The following is a 17,069-nucleotide window of genomic DNA, read 5'->3' as shown; positions in this document are numbered from 1 at the left end:
TGGACGCATTTTATCATGATTGAGTTTATTGAAAGATGGCCATTAACCAGCGCCTATGTAAACGTTGATGTAACGCATATTGCATAAAACAATTTGTAGATTCGATCATGGTTCCAAAGACTACGATCTATACCACATCTTGACAACACGCTCACGACGCATCTTCTTTTGCAGTTGTAGAACACCGTATAAAAGAGCCTCTGTAATATGTATGAGTATGTTTAAAGGTAAAACTTGAAGTAGAATCAATATTAAGGATATATAAAAATACCTGATGTGGGTGGACAGCCTGGAACGTAAATGTCTACGGGAATAATGCGATCACAACCACGCACTACAGAGTAGCTGTAATGATAGTAGCCGCCGCCATTGGCACCTAAAAATTAGTAGGTAGTGCAATGTTAGAAATGAAAAGCGATTGGACAAATGTCATTTGGTCGACTCACAGCTACCCATGGAAATGACCCAACGAGGACTAGGCATTTGATCGTAACTATTTCATTATACAATATAAATTGCAAGTTAGATTAGATTTAATTTTAACTTGTATATACAAGTATAAGCGAGTAACTAGAACAGAGTGAAGTGCATTTTCGAACATTCCGACAAGAAATCAAAACCCTACATTTTTCGAAGTGCAGGAGCCATCTTGTTGGTAAGAGTACCAGCAACAATCAGAACATCGGCCTGACGAGGAGATGCACGAAACACAATGCCCAATCTATCTTGATCATAACGGGGAGTAGCCATGTGCATCATCTCCACGGCACAACATGCAAGACCAAAAGTCAATGGCCAGATCGATGATGTGCGATTCCAGTTTACAAGGCTATCCAACGAGGTCAAAACGAATTCTAGAGTCAATCCAAAAATATTCAAGTTGAATGTCAATTTAAAGATTGGCATTTGCTTGTTATCTAATGGTGACAATTCAAAAATCATTCAATGATAGGACAACTGTACATGGACCACATAGATGTCCACTTTATACAATCAGCAAAAACAGATCTTAGTGGCAGTCAGAAAAGACATGATACCTGCAGCATTGTTGACCTTTGTAGGAAGATTGTATGGGTTTACAGAGATGGCAGGTGCGTCTCTCTTATCAAAAGAGCCAAATTCTGGTTCCTTTTTAGTAAGACTAGAAATCGAGCGAGTTTGGTTAGAGGTGTCAATGGCTTTAAGAGGAGCTAATGACCAGCACGAAGCTATTGTAAATGAAAACAAATGGGATATAAAAGTCCATGCAAAGTAAGTAATTGATAAAAAGAGACACCAGCAATGTGTTTCATATTAAAAGACGGTACCAGCAGTTGAAGGGGAGCGAATGAGTCTCTGTTGCAAACCGATTCGCAACATGGTCAATGTGGTTTGGCAAGAAAGACCGCATTGACTGTCAGCAACGACGACTGAACAAAGTGATTATTTCACGTGACTTGATACTGTACCAACACGTGATACTGTTACAGTATTCAATCCAATCCACTATTTATTGCGATTGTCTCCATGTAGTTGTGCAAGCCGACTTGGTTAGATTCACTTTGGAAATCCATCTGTTTAGATCTTGCTAGGCTGATCATTCAATCTACTGAATTCATTTGATTGAATGTGCTTTTTAAAATATACAACTATTTTCATTCGCAGAGACTAGAGTATTATATTGATATTAGTCAGCATTGGCATTCCTGGACTGTATGCTTGGAATAATAGTAGATACTATAAGCTTGTATGCTTAATTCTCAGTGATGATGAATAGTTGATAGACTAGTTTATCATGAGATAAAAAGACTTGCAATACCAAGTATTTCCAATAGAAAGAGATGGACTAGAGATAGATGATGAATGCAAGACCAACCTGGCTGGGATGGCTTTGCAACAGCAAAATCGACAAAACGAAAGAATGAAAAACAAACGAAAAGTTGAACTTGAGAGCACATCAAACTCCAACTTGTTCGACTTATCGGCATTCAACACTGAGGATTCTGTTATAACCAAGGGCTGTCTGCCATAATTACCCCCTTTTTACAAGAACTCTGAACAACCCATATGACAGTTACTGTCAAAAAGCGCAAGTTTCAACAGAACGAGGATGCAAACGATGTACAGAGTAAGACTCGCTGCCGCCTTTGTTGCTGTCTGACTTGATTCCACTCGGCAATATTTTGTGGTCATTTTTCGCGTGGAGCAATAAAAAACACCGCATGTCCCAGACCATTGAATATTGAATGGCTTCTGACATCCATTGCCATGCATTGCTAGTGTCATGTACTCCATTGCTGGTGTGGTTGTCAGTCTGGGCAGCAGTGTTGTTGAGCTGCTTTTGGTCAGTGGGACTATATGGTTACATCCAACTGATCTAACAGTGTGTCTCCTACCCTTAACCCTGTCCATACATTACAAGTCACCAATGCATCACAAAGACTAACCCACTGATGATTTAGCTACTGTAAATGAATTTGGCCAAAAATATCACTGCGATGCATGCAACAAAGACATCACATATCTCGTTAGAATCAAGTGTGCCATCTGCCCCGACTTTGATCTATGTGTAGAGTGCTTTTCTTGTGGGACCGAACTGAAAGATCACAAGTCCGACCACGACTACAGAGTTCTGGTGTGTGCTGCTTTGGGTTGATTCAAACTGGTTTATGTTGTAACTATCGAGCATCACGCTAATCAGCCATTTCATATTTGTTCACCAGGAAATGTTGGATTTTCCTATATTCGAAAGCTCATGGGGTGCAGACGAGGAGCTTTTACTAGTCGAAGGTCTTGAACTTCATGGCGTTGGAAATTGGGAGCAGATTAGCGATCATATTGGCACAAAAAACAAAATTGAATGTGCTGATCATTACGATCGTGTCTATGTACAGAGCGATGTGTTCCCAAGCCCTGTATGTCACTATTCTTATGGATTTGAAATTTTAAAAACATCGAGTTTAACCTCTCAACACTGCATTATATACTCGACAACTATGGATGCTTACACAACATACTATGATTTTCTAATTTAAACTTTAGAACCCAAATCTTAAATCCGATTTTAGTACACTTCAACGAGCCAGACCAGCCGGTTACAGTGAGTATCTGTTTTCCCACTGCTGTAATTGATCTTTGACATGTATAATTAACTCAATTTCTGTGTATCATATATTTTCAGCCAAAGCACAACTTCCACCTCCGTCAAGGGTAGGTTTGAACACTAGTTGCAGAGGTGCATCAACATGCTCATCTACTAACTCGTCTCATTTTTGTTTGATCCTCAATCAATTCTTAACAGCCACTATCAAGTGCACCGGCAAATCATGAAATTGCGGGATTTATGCCTGGTCGTCGAGAGTTTGAGCATGAGTTTGACAATGATGCTGAGCAGCAGGTCAAAGACTTGGAATTTACAGAGGATGATACTCCAGAGGAAATTGGTATAGTCATTTCCACTCTACTATTTGTACATTCTAAGCTATGAATACTGACTTGTATAATTCCAAATTCCATTTTAGCACTAAAATGTGCCATGCTTAATATATACAATACCGCCTTGTCACGTCGTGCGGAAAGGAAAAAGTTTGTTTTTGATAGGAATCTGATTGATTTTAAAAAGGCAAGTCGTTATAGTTTAGACACGCTACTTTGAATCCATCTACTGTTTCATTTTTACTTATTTAAATCAATCGATTAGATTCAAAGTCAAGAAAAACGACGCCCAAAAGAAGAAAAAGAGCTTTATCACAAGATGCGTGTTTTTGCCAAACTCATGACAGAGTCTGATTTTCAAGTATTTATGGATGGATTACTAGGTAATCTATTTAATACTTGTAAACAGTTTTTCCCTATTTTCTTGTGATATTGTAAACATGTTTTGCTCATGTGCCATGTCTGTACTTTTCATTTCTATACAGCTGAACTAAGGCTGCGTATGAGAATTGCACATTTGCAAGAGTATCGGCGAATGGGAATTACTACTCATCGAGATGCAGCAGAATTTGAAAAAGAACGGGCGATACGAGTATGTTTTTGATTATTGAAAACTCTATTTCTATACTGTCGGTCATTGCTGCAATGTTCGAGTACTGCATTTCTGACTATATAGTACCTGTGCTTTTACTTTATTTCAATCTAGACAACCAATAAGGCAGCAGGTCTGACTGGGTTTACTATTGAACGATCAGCATCACGGAGGCATAAATTAGATGAGGTAGATGGACACATTTGGCTATTTTTGATTCGAGTTTATACTAATATGCCACTTTAAATGTAGATTTTTTCGCTCTCATTGACTTCCACTTCACCAAACGCTCATACAAACTCTGGCACTCACTCGTCACAGCCTTTCTTTCGCAATCTTAATTCTGCAGCAGGAAACTCGGGATCTTCATCGACCATACCCACCACTCCATCCTATTCCACCCGAACGCCATCCACATCTTTAACCCCAGCACCATTAGGAGGACGTAAACCTGCAAACCCACTAGACGTTACCAACACTGATGGTGTTGAACTACTCACAGAAAAAGAATGCCAGCTTTGCTCCTCCCTCCGACTTTTCCCCCGTGCATATCTCGCTATTAAAGACATTATCATCAAAGAAAATCTTGCGCATGGGTTTATCAAGCGTCGACATGTACGATCCTTAGTCAAGATTGATGTCAACAAGACATCAAAGATCTTTGACTTTTTTTTGGAAATGGGTTGGATAACCAATGTGTCGTGATTTTGTACCCCCACCATAATCAAGTATAAAGTCAAACCAATACATCCAACTGGTAATTAAAAGAATAAACCTAGTGGTCAGTGCTTTTAGTTCAATTCTTGTACAGTTTTCAAAGTCTTGGTACAATCTCTTCAACTTGTGCATCATAATCCAGTTAGGTTTTCTTGCCAAAAAAGGATAGTAAGGATTTTTGATTGGTCATGCTAGATGCTGCTTTGCCCTTTAATTTTGATTTGGTTGAAGCAAACTTGTCTGTTTCAACCTTTTCATCAGCATGATCAGTCATGGATTCTTTTATGGGGTTCTCTGACTTGGCTAGAACTGTGAGGGATTGTCTTGGTACCACAATCTCCTCATCCGAATAAGACTCAACATCTGATACATCTACGGTTTCTATATCAAAACAAACATGAATAAAAAAAAGTTGGAATCGTACCAAAATATCTGAATTTTCATCAGTTGAACATTGTTCAAATAAATTGAAAAAGCTTACTCATGTATTTGCCAACCATAACTCGCTTTGTGGTTCGAATTTTTCGGGTTTTTCGAATACGACGTTTCTTTTCTGTGCCAGCCTCGACTTGATTAAAACTGGAATGTTTGTTGGATGTACTATTCTTTTCGATACTATCCGTTAAAATCTGATTGTTCAATGACTCGTCATGATCTATGTTGACAAAAGATATTAAGCTCAATGCAAAGAATCAAAACTAAAATGATACTACACTTGACTGCTAAAATCATTCCATCGCCTACCAGAATCAGACAAAATAGCAACAGTCAGATTCTTACAAACCGACGCTTCAATACTTGGTATTGCTGATGCTAATGGGTTATCCTCATTCACCATCGACTGCTTGCAATCCTGCATTTCATCATTATCACTTTTCTGGCTGCAACTGTCATCATTGTCAAACATATTACTAATCTGTTGTGACTGCTGCATTGATTTTGTGTTGAGAGTACGAACTGGACTTTGAGTACGTGTGCGTGAAACTGTAGAATTGGACGATTTGGTTGTATTGGCAGCTGTTTTTGCTGTTGATTTTTGGGAACCGAGTTTCAATGATGCATTTGTATCTATTGGTGCTTTTTTTGATGAAATGGCTGTGACAGATCCATCGTCTAAACAAGAACTGGCCTTTGGTTTACCACGAGATAGAAAAAATGATGATGCAGAAGATGGTTGTTTTCCAGCACTAAACAACAGACAACATTGTGAATTGACAAATTCTTGAAATACCAAATGCTTTTAAACTCCAATCGTAGATAATGCTCTATCAACTGCAAATTCACCTCTTGGAAGTCTCGAGTGATTTCTTTGCTGCAAATGGTTTGACTGTTTCTAAATTAGCACTGTGGCTCTTTGTATTGACCAAAGTAGTTGCCGAAGACGCAGGACAGGCTTTTTTAGTCTCGTTTGTCTGTTGATGTGTTCCATTGAATGTAATTTAATCATTCCAAGGCTCGCGTCTTGAACTAAACAACTTTTGTGCATATATAATAGATTGGATTTAATTACCTTTTTGTTTGTTTTGATTTCAATAGTATGTATATCAGAGTTTTGAATGGCACCACATAATCTGATTTATAAACGATTGTTAGTGGAACAAATCGATTCAGCGTATTAGTAAGTTGTAGATGCAGACTTGATTAAAAATTCAATATAGAATCAATCATCAAAAACGGCGTACTTTATGATGTTGATCGAATCTTGTTTCGTTAGAGCCAAATCAGCCTTTGATAATGCATCAATGTCCTACAGAAAAGGCTGTATGAGTTCATTTGACTAGCAAATTCCACTCGGTTACATTAAAAACGACACACCATACTTGTAAATAATGTTTTTACTTACAGGTACAGGTCCAGGTTGAACACTCAATACATGAACACTTGTACGGACAAACTCTGCTTGAACATCTAGAACAAAAAACAATAGTTGAGCATGTACTTGGAGATTGCGTAATCCAGCCGAATGCTATACATTACCTTTTAATTGGACATCCGATACAGCCATGCAAGATAGACTTCCATCTTTGTGTTCGCCTTGCACATAGTACAATACGCTTACATCTCCAGGCGATTTCGTCTGGACAAATTCAAAAAGCATCTGTTTGGCAACGTTTACATGGACAGAGAGCTGACGACTTAACCATTTGTAAGAAGCCTATAAGATATTAAACGTAACATAAATTAGCAACAATCCGGCTCAGACTAATTATAAACTTGTGGTAAAATCCACCGAGTGAATGTCTAGTTTTAAACCATCTTGATGACAGTGTTTAGCAATGAGGATCTGAGCATGCGATAAACCCAGCGACTGCTTTTCCATTAGCTGAAGCGATGAATTGATTACCGTTTTTCTATCATCCAGCACCCAAGCATTAATGACTTGCAAATGGTTCATAATTTCAATATCTCGATGCAAACAACAACAAGGACGATTTTGTCCAACTGAAAATCTGGCTAAATTCACTCGAAAACATGAATGCTAAACTGGACGCTGGGATTCACAACAGCCAAAAGTCGAGTTTATTACTTTGTAAATGGATTCAAGTGAAGTCAGTAAAAAGCATAAACTGGTCAACCAATAAGGTGAAATGATGATTGTATTCGTGTAAAATGAAACTCGCATCAGTCAGAGTTTTAGAATAAATTGTCTGAATACTCGTTGTGCTTACTAGGAATTGACTACTTGTTCAATAATACAACCATCATGTAATGCAATCCATCACTCTTTTTGTTAGTCATACATTTCACGATCATCACTCATTGCAATCCACACATTGGATTGAATGTTGTCAAACTTGTAACAATTCGGATACGCTCTAGTTCAAGAAAGCAAGATTGCACATCTGTTAATGAGTTACAAGACGCAATGCTGTCTAGTAATTTGAACTGCATCATTTGATGATTGTTTATCTGACTTTTGTGTTTCATTTTACATGAATACGACTGTAAATCGGAGTTTAGTTTTACAGGCTTTTCTACCACTTTCCAAAAAATAAGTACTGTTTGCAATGGGAAGCTTCAACTATGATAAATGGAACTCGCTCTATATATCCGATGATGAAGATAACACCAGCAGTTTTGATCAAGGCAATGGAAGTCGACGGATATTGAATTCTACAGAGTCGACACTTTCATCTCTAAGAGATTCTCTGCGTTTATCTGACACGACTGGTCGCTATACACTTTATACTCTACCCTGGGATTCCACTAGTGGTAATATACTCGGTATTTAAATATAATATCCAAATCTGAATCTAAAAGCACATTTTTTATTAGAAATGATTCGATGGGTACTAGATCTATATGGGGTAGATTATGAAGAAATAGATCTGCCATGGGGACTACACATCTGGGAAACAATGCGGATATCTGCGTCAAGTCCTGCTTTAGAAAAACTGGCATTACCAATTTTATTGAATGACAAAACAGAGGTATGATACACTGCCAAAGTATAAGCCATTGTCGGGTGTTTTGCAATAATATCGACTTTCTAGCCCATTCTACCATTCATTGCCATTTGATTAACGAATTCAACACCAACCAGGCCATGTATTCTCCTACATCTATGATGGTATATCTCTACTCAAAATCATTTGGTTCTAAACTACGGATTTATTCTCAAGTTAAAACGCTGGAAATTCAAGAGCAATTTGACTCGAATTTTTCGGCTGCTACACGAACTATCTTTCTGTTTGAAGTATTGTCAAATACTAAACTGGCAGAAGCATATATACGCGATCAGATCCACTTGAATACTTGGCGTACAGTCAATCAATTGATATGGCCAATTATGAGGCATGTGATGTGGATTTATTTCAAGCTTGGTAACCAGGACACATTAGATCGTGCATGGAGATGTGTTCATAAAGTTTTTGAGCAAGTCGAATCTATGCTGCAGGTTCAAGCCAAATCTGAATCAGATCAAACCCTTTCCAAGGCTACAATGCTTCAAAATGTATTTCTCACAGGCTCTAAAATCACTGCTGCAGACATTTCATTTGCATCTCATGCTGCATTGGTGCTTTTTCCTAGAGACGATGACGACTATGGTGGAAAAATAGGAATGTCTATGCCTCCACTAAAACAGTTATCGCCACATACACAAGTCAAAGTTAAAACGCTTCGCTCTTTGCCTGCTGGCAGATTTGCCCTGAGATTGTACAGAAAAGAGCGTGGCAGGTGCATTGGACATAAACCAAGCAAGCACGCAAAGATTAATAATCCCAAATGGGCTTCCCTAAAGTATTTGCAACTTCAAGCTGCAATCATTTTCAGTGGGATTACTGTTTTGATTGGAGTCCCATTGACTATGCTTTTCTTTTATCAGTTTGTTTTGGTACTGGCCATATATCTTGCGGTGATATATTTTGCTTTATACGTACCAAACAAGGATTCAATTGTCCTGAAACGAATCCATCAATGTTGGCAATTGCTTTATGAAAAATACTCTTCATTTTTTGGAATTTCGAATTCAACAGCAAACAACGTAGTCAAAAGCAATAAATGAATTAGCTTGGCATTGCCCCTGTTTTTTCATACGATTGTAGATTTGGTACTAAACCAAAAACTTCCAGTCCAATAATGTCTTTTTGGACATGTTGATTTCTCCAAAATGTCGTCGTATTGAACAAATAATAAAGTGTACAACCCACACAACAATGGCAGCCTTTGCAGGTGAATTTGTAAGTGTGTCTACAAAAGCAAATAGGTATGTATAGGCAAACATCAGATGCATTTCCATTCCATATAAAAGGATGCGTGAATACCCCGAATCGTTAGGAAAAAACACATTTCCCTCTGATGGATCTGGTGCAGCAAAAAATTGCTCAAAGTATGTTTTTTTCCGAATAATATATGGTATTTCTTTGAGATTCTAAATAACAGACACATGGTATTGTATTGTTATAAACAAAAACATGAAAAACAAACTATATATTGATATTTCGAATTTACCTGATCAATAAACGATCGAAGAAATCTGTTGACTTGATGATATTCTTTAATTTGAGGCTCTGCTGCAGGTTTGATTGGATCCTTAAAACTCCCCCCTTTAATATCGTCTGATTTGATTTTGAATCCGTTAGTACACGTTGTGGATGAGTATGCAATTTTTCAGGTTGAATCATCCTACTTATTGTTAATCGATTGACCATGTTATTTAATCGCTGTGCTTCCTAAAAACAATAGCATACATGTATAATTAGTCTTGGCATGTTCAAGTTGACCAAAAAATTCACATTGCTAATCACCAGCACTCATACCTGTTGTAAAACAATACTTTGATCAAAGATTTTATCAAATGCCGTGCGCATTGTTCTTGTAACAAAAATCTCAAATGCCTGTTGATTGGTGTCGTGTAATCCGCGACGGGGTACCATATCGTTCTACATTGACATGAAATGAACATACAATTCCACGCTGAATCAATCTACCAACACTACATTGATTACCTCTTCTTTACGCAAAAAATTGTTGAGCTCATCCATGTTGGTGTCGGCAAATGAATGGACTGACCGGCCATGAACATAATATCCATGACACTGAGAGTCAAACACAAACAAACTGATATTCGATAATGAAAGAATGTCAATGTATTGTAAAAGCTTGTTTCGATGAAATCTGCTGTAGATGGCTTGAAATACAACCTATCATCAGTCAACAAAAATTAGAATGCAGTATAAACATATATTGGATTTAAAATGACACACTTGTACGATAATAAGGAGCATCCATAATAGTGAGTCCACTGCAACTAAAAGCAAAGGATTAGGTGTATCTATTGATAAATCTGAAAACCCTGCATAAGATGTTGCAAGATATCGCCAGCCAAGTCCTTCAAGCAAAGCCAGTAACGCAACAAGAGTAAATCCCACATGAACACGCTGATGTATCTAAATGAACATACACATCATGGAATTGTATTTAGGTGACAACCAAATGCATGTACTAAAACTTGAATACATGTCCATAATTAAATTACCTGAAGAGCATTCCATTGATTAGCCATAAAGATACTTCTCCAAATACTTACCGGGGAAATCATGGCCGTGGTTTCATCATTCCCCGATCCAACAACATAACCTTTGCTTCGCTCCCAGTCAATGAAAAACACATGGGTTGTGCATTGTACAATCATCAGTTTAGCAATGTAAACAAACTTTTCATTACAATCGTTTTATAGCAAAAAGTTAGAACACCAGGCTGCGGTATTAGAGTATAGAAAAACAATGTATAACTGTTGACTCATTTTTAAATTACCTCGGCTACTGTGATTCCTGCAACCGCCATAGTTACAAGAGACATATCAGATGGATTGTACGGGATGTATATAAATAAAACGCTCTGAATCTTGAAAAATATGAAGAAGCACACAACTACAACAAATAGATATGAGCCCATAATTGGTCCAAGTGCCCCGCAGACATTGACCAATAGCCGGAAAATAAACTAAATGAAAAAGTGGATTGAAATGAGTTAATATTATGCATATTTTAAACAAAGCTTGACAGTTTGACAACTGCCTTGACAAAACAGGTTCTTGGTCACAACACATAATCAATTAAAAGAGTTTGATGTACAACATACACGAATGTCAATCGAATCGTATGGTCCTAAGTTGCGAGAGCTCCACAAACGAGTAGTATAAAACGCGTAAACCAATCCCACTGCAATCGCAATGACAAATGTGTACATGAGAACTTGCTTGATAACAGAGTAGTCTTGAACGTATGCTACTGAGAATGAAATCTATAGTATATACATTCATTTAAATCATGGTAAAGTAATGCTATTAAAACATGTACAATAGCACCTTGTAAAAGATTTTGAACTAGAATCTTAATATCAAATATTAAACTATAACTTACGGGAGTGGTAGAAAAAATTGACTTGTCAGTTTCAGAAATAGCTGATATCTCACGCTCTGTATAAGTAATATCAACAATAGGTAACGTAATTTTTCCAACATCAGATGCTTTAAAAATGGTAATGGAAATTGACGATGGAAATCGAACAATAGTAGTTGCACCATTCACAATTCCACTTGCTGTATCAATCAAAAAAAATCGTCTGAATAATTGGCTGTTTGACCAATCAATCATGGATGGATTTCGATTGATCTGCAACCCAGAAACAGTTCTGTAATTTGAAATTCGAATGGGAACAGGATAAAGCTGGCCTAATGGCTGCGCTAAAACTAAATGATGGGATTTACAGAAACAGTAAGTTATAAGATATCTGCAAGATAAACTCGACATTCAAATAAATTGTACTTACAAAGTTCATAAAAGTATGTATCGTAGTTTTGAGATACCAAATTATAAAGATTAAGCAAACACGTATTGGTGTAGTCTCTTGCCACTCTGTCCCAATTTGAAGCCGTCAATGAGTCTGTGCTGCATAGCTAAATCCATGCACACAAATGATTCAAATTGAGTCATGTATTCATTCAATATCAATTGAATTGAATTCATACATCAAAAATTAGGTTCTATGTCACCTGAAACTGAGTGGTAAGGTTTTGATAGCCCAAAAAACTGCCGTTTAGGTGATAAACACCAAGTACAAATGGCAGTCGCAATGATCCCTAAAAACAATACAGTAAGCCAGTGATAACATTCAGATTTACCGCAAGATATAAAACCTACAGATAGACCGGTAGAGTCGAGTACTACATTTGGAATTTTTTGCTGTGTAGTTTGAGGTGACTCGTGGTTTACAATTCCATAATAAAGCCATGGAAGACCTATTGGTCTATGTTACCGTGTATTAGTAAATAATGTGCAGAATAATTATACAGATATTTATACTCACTGATCATCGTAAGGTGAAGAAAGAATGCTTTGTCGACTTTTGGCCATTGTGAGATATGCTGCACAAAGTTTGTTGGATTGGTCATATATTGCAAGTACACACAGATTTGCTAAAACTTGACAATACTGTAGACTTCCATCCACCTAAAAACGATTTCCAGGTTGTTGCAAATGTGCAAGATTTGAAAGTTGTATGTTAAAAACAAGACATGCTGACTGCCGTTACAGTAGTAGTGCCAACTACTTGCCTGACATTTACCAATAGCCTGAATATAATTTTTGGCAATTGTGTCGGATTGTATCGTGTTTTGAGTTGGATTCCCATTAATGTCAATCATGTCCTATAAACCAAAATAACCTGTTAATCAAAAGTCAATAAAAATTAGTGATATTAAACAACTACCTTGAATGAAACTGACGCATCCACAGCTCCAAATGTGGATATCACATTTGATACAGTGCTTGCCAACATGCAGATTGATCCTTGCTATAAAGCAATTGCATAGTCAGCAACCCGACACATCATCATTTTTGTACTGAAACCATGTTAGTTCGCTTACTGGTGGAGATGTATACCCGCCAGCGGTAAGACACGAGCATGTATAGGAGCCAGAGTTTAATGTTGCAACCATGTTCAGTGTGTCTGGACATGCAATGCAAAAGGATAGATCGCGTGATGGATAGTATCCACTTGGACACGCCGTACAAACGCCTGTTGCCAATGAGCTCCCATTGGTATTTCTGTCCGCTAAAATTTAATACACATATGGTTAAGGCTATTGTGAAAGTTTTGTTGAAAATCTGGTATACAGTTTGATCAGTTACTGGAACGAGATGTTCTTACAAAAGTACTGGCCTGCAGGACAATTGCAGACACTAAATGTTGAATTAAGCAAGGTGATTTGAGTAGCAGGCGCAGTTGATGGACAGGATACACAGAATGTTCCATCATTTGACGGAATCTGTATTTGTTGATTTTTAATAGTTAGCTTATTTCAGACTAATTAATAGTCTATTGCAATAAAAAATACTATATATTTACCAGAGGTAGTGTGCACGTCACGCATGAAACGCCTATCTGGCGAACACCTGTAGAACAGCTACACGATGCTAATACAAAATGATAATAGCTGATAAGCATCTGGCATAACAAATCAACATTCAACTTTATATATATTGAATAAAATCGCATCAAATGACTAACTGCTTATTCCAGATACTGTTTGTTGAGGACAAGAAACGCATTGTAACTGAGTAGGGTCAAATATTGATGAAGCGGAAAGTGAACATATCTGGCTCGAGATGGGTGCGATAGTTGTCGAATAGCTGGGAACAAAAACAGCAGAGCTAGGCACGATGAAACCCAAAAAGAATAAGCGTAATATTTGATAACATGGTCTACTCATGGTGTATAAACTCTCTCTGTTTTGCCTTGTTGCAACCATTTTGGTCTGTTCAAGCCTATTTATATCGTGATGTAAAAATCTGGTTGTCAAAATGGGAGCGATTCAAATGTTTGGGTTTAGCAAGTTTCCCAATAATTCGACAATGACCAAGTGGAATTACAGCTGCGCCAGTGCATCCATGTATGCTCACTTCACTCTTGTATAAATCATTACTTTTTTCTAGTGCAGCAAACTATGTATCTGGATATGTGTTGAAAGTAATGGATTATAAATGATATTGACTCTGCTATCTTCAACTTTAGAAATCAAGATATTGTCGATCCTCCTGGGTTTGTTCCTGCCAGCGAAAGTGCTCGTCTAAGTGTGAGTACTACAAGGTGCTGTTATGATCCAAGTGGTATACTTTCATGTATTGGCAGCAAGTACTTTAACATTGGTAAACAAGAGTGCCAATAAGACGATTTAAATCCAGCCTTTTGATAATACAATGGCAGATTCAGATTACATCAGTACATGATAAAATATATAGTTGCACTGATGGTTATTGCCAAATAACTTGACCGTTATCATAAAGGCCATACATCAAGCAATTCTATGGTTTAAACTTGGTAGCCAAAAACTAACCTTGAAACCTTGCAATGTTTTTATAGAAAAAGCATCGTACTAGCGATGATGAGAATATGGAATTGACAATTGCGAATCTCAAAGTCAAGGTGAGCCTCATTCATGCCAGAAAAATACATGTTTATTAAAACGCTGATCAACTCATACACGATCTATTTGATTTATTGATGCATTCAGAAAGCATGGGATACTGCTCTGGCGCCTGCAAAAAGTATTCCAATGAACGCACTCATGCTATATATGTCGGGAAACAGTATTCAGATCTTCAGTATCCTCATCACAGTAATGCTTTTATTCAACTCTGCTAAATCTATGATGTGTGTTTCGCAAGGTAAGTTTATTTGATTAGGATTTACAACTACGCAGCTGTAGATTTGGTAACGAAATCTCAATAATTTGTGTAAATGTTTAGCATTTGAGCGATTTCAGACCGTAACATCTACTGCCAAGTTGACCGGATTTGCTGCATGGAAGGCATTCTTGCTTAACCCACTATTGCTACCAATGACTGCCTTTTTTCTCATCCAAGCAGGGAATCTAGCGCTGGGTGTCTGGAAATGCGGTGCAATGGGTTTACTTCCCACAGCAACTTCAGACTGGCTTGCTTTCCTTGAAAACAAAGAGGTATTGCATTATGTTTAATTCGTTGTATGAATCTTGATGTTTTTGTCGGGGTGATTAATGCATTATTTTTTAAACCATTTAATATATTTGCAGGTGATTGAAAAGACTATTGCCGGATGGATATAGATAGTCGTTTGGATTTCGTATTGTAAGCTACAATAAAGCTTGAGTCTTGAGTCACGATGTGAAACTACAAACTAGTCATGCTACAATTATAGTTGCTATATAAATGAGGAGTATGGATTAAAAATAATTTTACACGATCCGCAGATTATAAGCCGATATAATTAGTTGAGAACAGCCGAACCCAATATTTGGATTGCAATGGACGAATCTAGTTTTAAACTTGTTGATCGTACAATCCATATATCAAAAGGGGATATATGGATTGTACTATATAATTCACGTTGTATTTATTGAATTGGAAATTAAAGTTGATTTCTAATAGGAAAACACAACGAATATTCAACTAGTGTTTTGTAAAATAGTATTTCATTTTATGTGAATACAAGTGAAATGCCAAATTTATCCCGTGACTTGAACTGGTTTATCGTCAAGTTCAATGTTGAATTTTGCCCACAATTCAACCATGAAGCCAATCAATGGAGTGATGATTGTATTTGCTCTAGCAGGGCTTGGCAGTTACTCCATATGCACCAATGCAGAGTATATTGATTCAACTATGGAAAATACAATGGAAAATGTCTCCAATGACAATGAGATGGCCTACTTTCAATCATCCGAGTTTGATGAATCCGCAAACTTTACATATACCCACCTGGCTGTACATAAGTCTGCTCCAGAGATCATTACAGATCAAAATTATACTATGCTTTACAATGGGTCGTGGGTTGTTCAGCTGTAAGTTGCATTAGAATACTTTTTATGGCCAGTGTGTTGAACTTGCTAATGTTGCTACTTGTCGCCACACTCTGTTCATTAAACATTCTATAGATATCAAAAGCGGAGATGCTCATTCTCAGCAAGATTACAGCTAATGTGGCCATATATTATTCATACAGGACTTGAGCATGACCATCAACTTCGGTTTGCTAATGTTGAAATAGGACAGAATCCCGTTGCAGCAACAGTTCTGGAAATCAAATCACTGCCTACTCTCAAACTGTAAGAACCAATGCACTCTGCTGGATATCTGCTGCATTGGATAATTATTGATATTTATATTTGTAGAATTCAAAATGGACGAGTGTTTACCTATATTGGAAATATGACACTTCCGTCGATCCTGACATTTGTTTCGAATGGAACACAAACTGCTCGCTGGCACAATAATTTGCCACTTACATATCATATCTTGTAAGACTATTTGTTTAGAATTGCAGTGCATTGACTGATTTTTATACAAAAGCCAAATCTAACTTGCATGGGAATGATCCTTACATAGGAGTTATTATCAGTTGAAAGCGTTTATTGAAATCTATTCATGGCAAGCATCAATCATAGACAATATTTGTAACTTTATTGGACAAGGAACATCGTTATGTCAATAAAATTGATGATCAGACTTACAGTCGAATAATTCAATAAATAGTTTGTAACATTCGAGTTTAGATGAACTCAAATGAGTCGACCAATTCGATTGAACACGCCATGTGATTGCTATTGGCAACAAGTCAACTCGACATAAATCTTCTTTCCTTATCGTATAATGAGTGCTACAAAGAGCATCATCACTGCAACCAGCCAATACCAGCTGCTGGTGGATTCAAACCACTCCGATGCCATTCGCTCTTCATCCGCTCTTAAACTCATTTTAGCCCTTGAAATCGCTGGGTTTCCTTATTCTGTTGTAACTGCTTCTACGCCTGGTAATCGCATCTATCAATTGATATTCACTCCATTTCAAGCGATTGCTTCAAT

The 17,069-nt window shown here is 37.3% G+C and overlaps 8 protein-coding genes across 8 annotated transcripts; 4 read left to right on the top strand and 4 right to left on the bottom strand.

The window, feature by feature from the left end:
• Positions 1-120: 120 nt before the first annotated feature.
• BATDEDRAFT_12186 (uncharacterized protein) lies at positions 121-906 on the bottom strand (the record flags this gene model as incomplete). Its single annotated transcript, XM_006679714.1, has 4 exons — positions 121-200; positions 272-376; positions 447-493; positions 626-906. The coding sequence occupies 4 exons, from the start codon at positions 904-906 to the stop codon at positions 121-123; spliced, it is 513 nt and encodes a 170-aa protein (XP_006679777.1).
• A 1,555-nt stretch (positions 907-2,461) lies between these two features.
• On the top strand, positions 2,462-4,711 carry BATDEDRAFT_12390 (chromatin-binding transcription regulator ADA2; the record flags this gene model as incomplete). Its single annotated transcript, XM_006679740.1, has 8 exons — positions 2,462-2,614; positions 2,703-2,937; positions 3,161-3,189; positions 3,281-3,422; positions 3,501-3,614; positions 3,693-3,797; positions 3,900-4,006; positions 4,328-4,711. Coding segments are annotated over 8 exons (1,269 nt in total), but the record flags the coding sequence as incomplete, so codon positions are not given.
• A 58-nt stretch (positions 4,712-4,769) lies between these two features.
• BATDEDRAFT_35445 (uncharacterized protein) lies at positions 4,770-7,118 on the bottom strand (the record flags this gene model as incomplete). The annotated part of the gene is made up of 9 exons (XM_006679941.1): positions 4,770-5,104; positions 5,205-5,378; positions 5,468-5,910; positions 6,008-6,135; positions 6,234-6,294; positions 6,406-6,470; positions 6,567-6,631; positions 6,701-6,878; positions 7,068-7,118. The coding sequence occupies 9 exons, from the start codon at positions 7,116-7,118 to the stop codon at positions 4,866-4,868; spliced, it is 1,404 nt and encodes a 467-aa protein (XP_006680004.1). The 3' UTR covers positions 4,770-4,865.
• Positions 7,119-7,674: 556 nt separating this feature from the next.
• On the top strand, positions 7,675-9,241 carry BATDEDRAFT_89619 (uncharacterized protein). Its single transcript, XM_006680133.1, has 3 exons — positions 7,675-7,936; positions 8,000-8,154; positions 8,268-9,241. Exons 1-3 carry the CDS (start codon positions 7,732-7,734, stop codon positions 9,228-9,230), a joined length of 1,323 nt encoding a protein of 440 aa, XP_006680196.1. The 5' UTR covers positions 7,675-7,731; the 3' UTR covers positions 9,231-9,241.
• A 37-nt stretch (positions 9,242-9,278) lies between these two features.
• BATDEDRAFT_89929 (uncharacterized protein) lies at positions 9,279-12,582 on the bottom strand (the record flags this gene model as incomplete). Its single annotated transcript, XM_006680028.1, has 14 exons — positions 9,279-9,596; positions 9,677-9,783; positions 9,855-9,897; positions 9,985-10,107; positions 10,174-10,368; positions 10,432-10,614; positions 10,755-10,880; positions 10,982-11,170; positions 11,309-11,470; positions 11,590-11,918; positions 11,999-12,125; positions 12,222-12,308; positions 12,370-12,475; positions 12,536-12,582. The coding sequence occupies 14 exons, from the start codon at positions 12,580-12,582 to the stop codon at positions 9,279-9,281; spliced, it is 2,142 nt and encodes a 713-aa protein (XP_006680091.1).
• Positions 12,583-12,868: 286 nt separating this feature from the next.
• On the bottom strand, positions 12,869-13,601 carry BATDEDRAFT_89928 (uncharacterized protein; the record flags this gene model as incomplete). Its single annotated transcript, XM_006680027.1, has 4 exons — positions 12,869-12,892; positions 12,938-13,021; positions 13,095-13,282; positions 13,577-13,601. The coding sequence occupies 4 exons, from the start codon at positions 13,599-13,601 to the stop codon at positions 12,869-12,871; spliced, it is 321 nt and encodes a 106-aa protein (XP_006680090.1).
• A 481-nt stretch (positions 13,602-14,082) lies between these two features.
• BATDEDRAFT_89618 (chaperone EMC4) lies at positions 14,083-15,378 on the top strand (the record flags this gene model as incomplete). The annotated part of the gene is made up of 6 exons (XM_006680132.1): positions 14,083-14,120; positions 14,243-14,303; positions 14,591-14,653; positions 14,742-14,895; positions 14,977-15,188; positions 15,282-15,378. The coding sequence occupies 6 exons, from the start codon at positions 14,083-14,085 to the stop codon at positions 15,312-15,314; spliced, it is 561 nt and encodes a 186-aa protein (XP_006680195.1). The 3' UTR covers positions 15,315-15,378.
• A 399-nt stretch (positions 15,379-15,777) lies between these two features.
• BATDEDRAFT_35444 (uncharacterized protein) lies at positions 15,778-16,731 on the top strand (the record flags this gene model as incomplete). Its single annotated transcript, XM_006679940.1, has 4 exons — positions 15,778-16,049; positions 16,143-16,313; positions 16,380-16,505; positions 16,594-16,731. 4 exons carry the CDS (start codon positions 15,778-15,780, stop codon positions 16,697-16,699), a joined length of 675 nt encoding a protein of 224 aa, XP_006680003.1. The 3' UTR covers positions 16,700-16,731.
• Between the last annotated feature and the right edge of the window lie 338 nt (positions 16,732-17,069).

The sequence above is a fragment of the Batrachochytrium dendrobatidis genome (assembly GCF_000203795.2).
Source record: "Batrachochytrium dendrobatidis JAM81 unplaced genomic scaffold BATDEscaffold_8, whole genome shotgun sequence".
Taxonomy (NCBI): domain Eukaryota; kingdom Fungi; phylum Chytridiomycota; class Chytridiomycetes; order Rhizophydiales; genus Batrachochytrium; species Batrachochytrium dendrobatidis.
The sequence above is the reverse complement of the archived record's forward strand: the minus strand, read 5'-3'. Positions and strand labels throughout refer to the sequence as shown.

What these genes read in the sequence shown, in the direction of transcription:
- BATDEDRAFT_89619 (XM_006680133.1), top strand. Translation starts at nt 7,732, where the DNA reads ATGGGAAGCTTCAACTATGATAAATGGAACTCGCTCTATATATCCGAT. An exon ending in ACCCTGGGATTCCACTAGTG is followed by an intron (nt 7,937 to 7,999) that starts GTAATATACTCG and finishes ATTTTTTATTAG; the next exon opens with AAATGATTCGATGGGTACTA. An exon ending in TATTGAATGACAAAACAGAG is followed by an intron (nt 8,155 to 8,267) that starts GTATGATACACT and finishes AACACCAACCAG; the next exon opens with GCCATGTATTCTCCTACATC.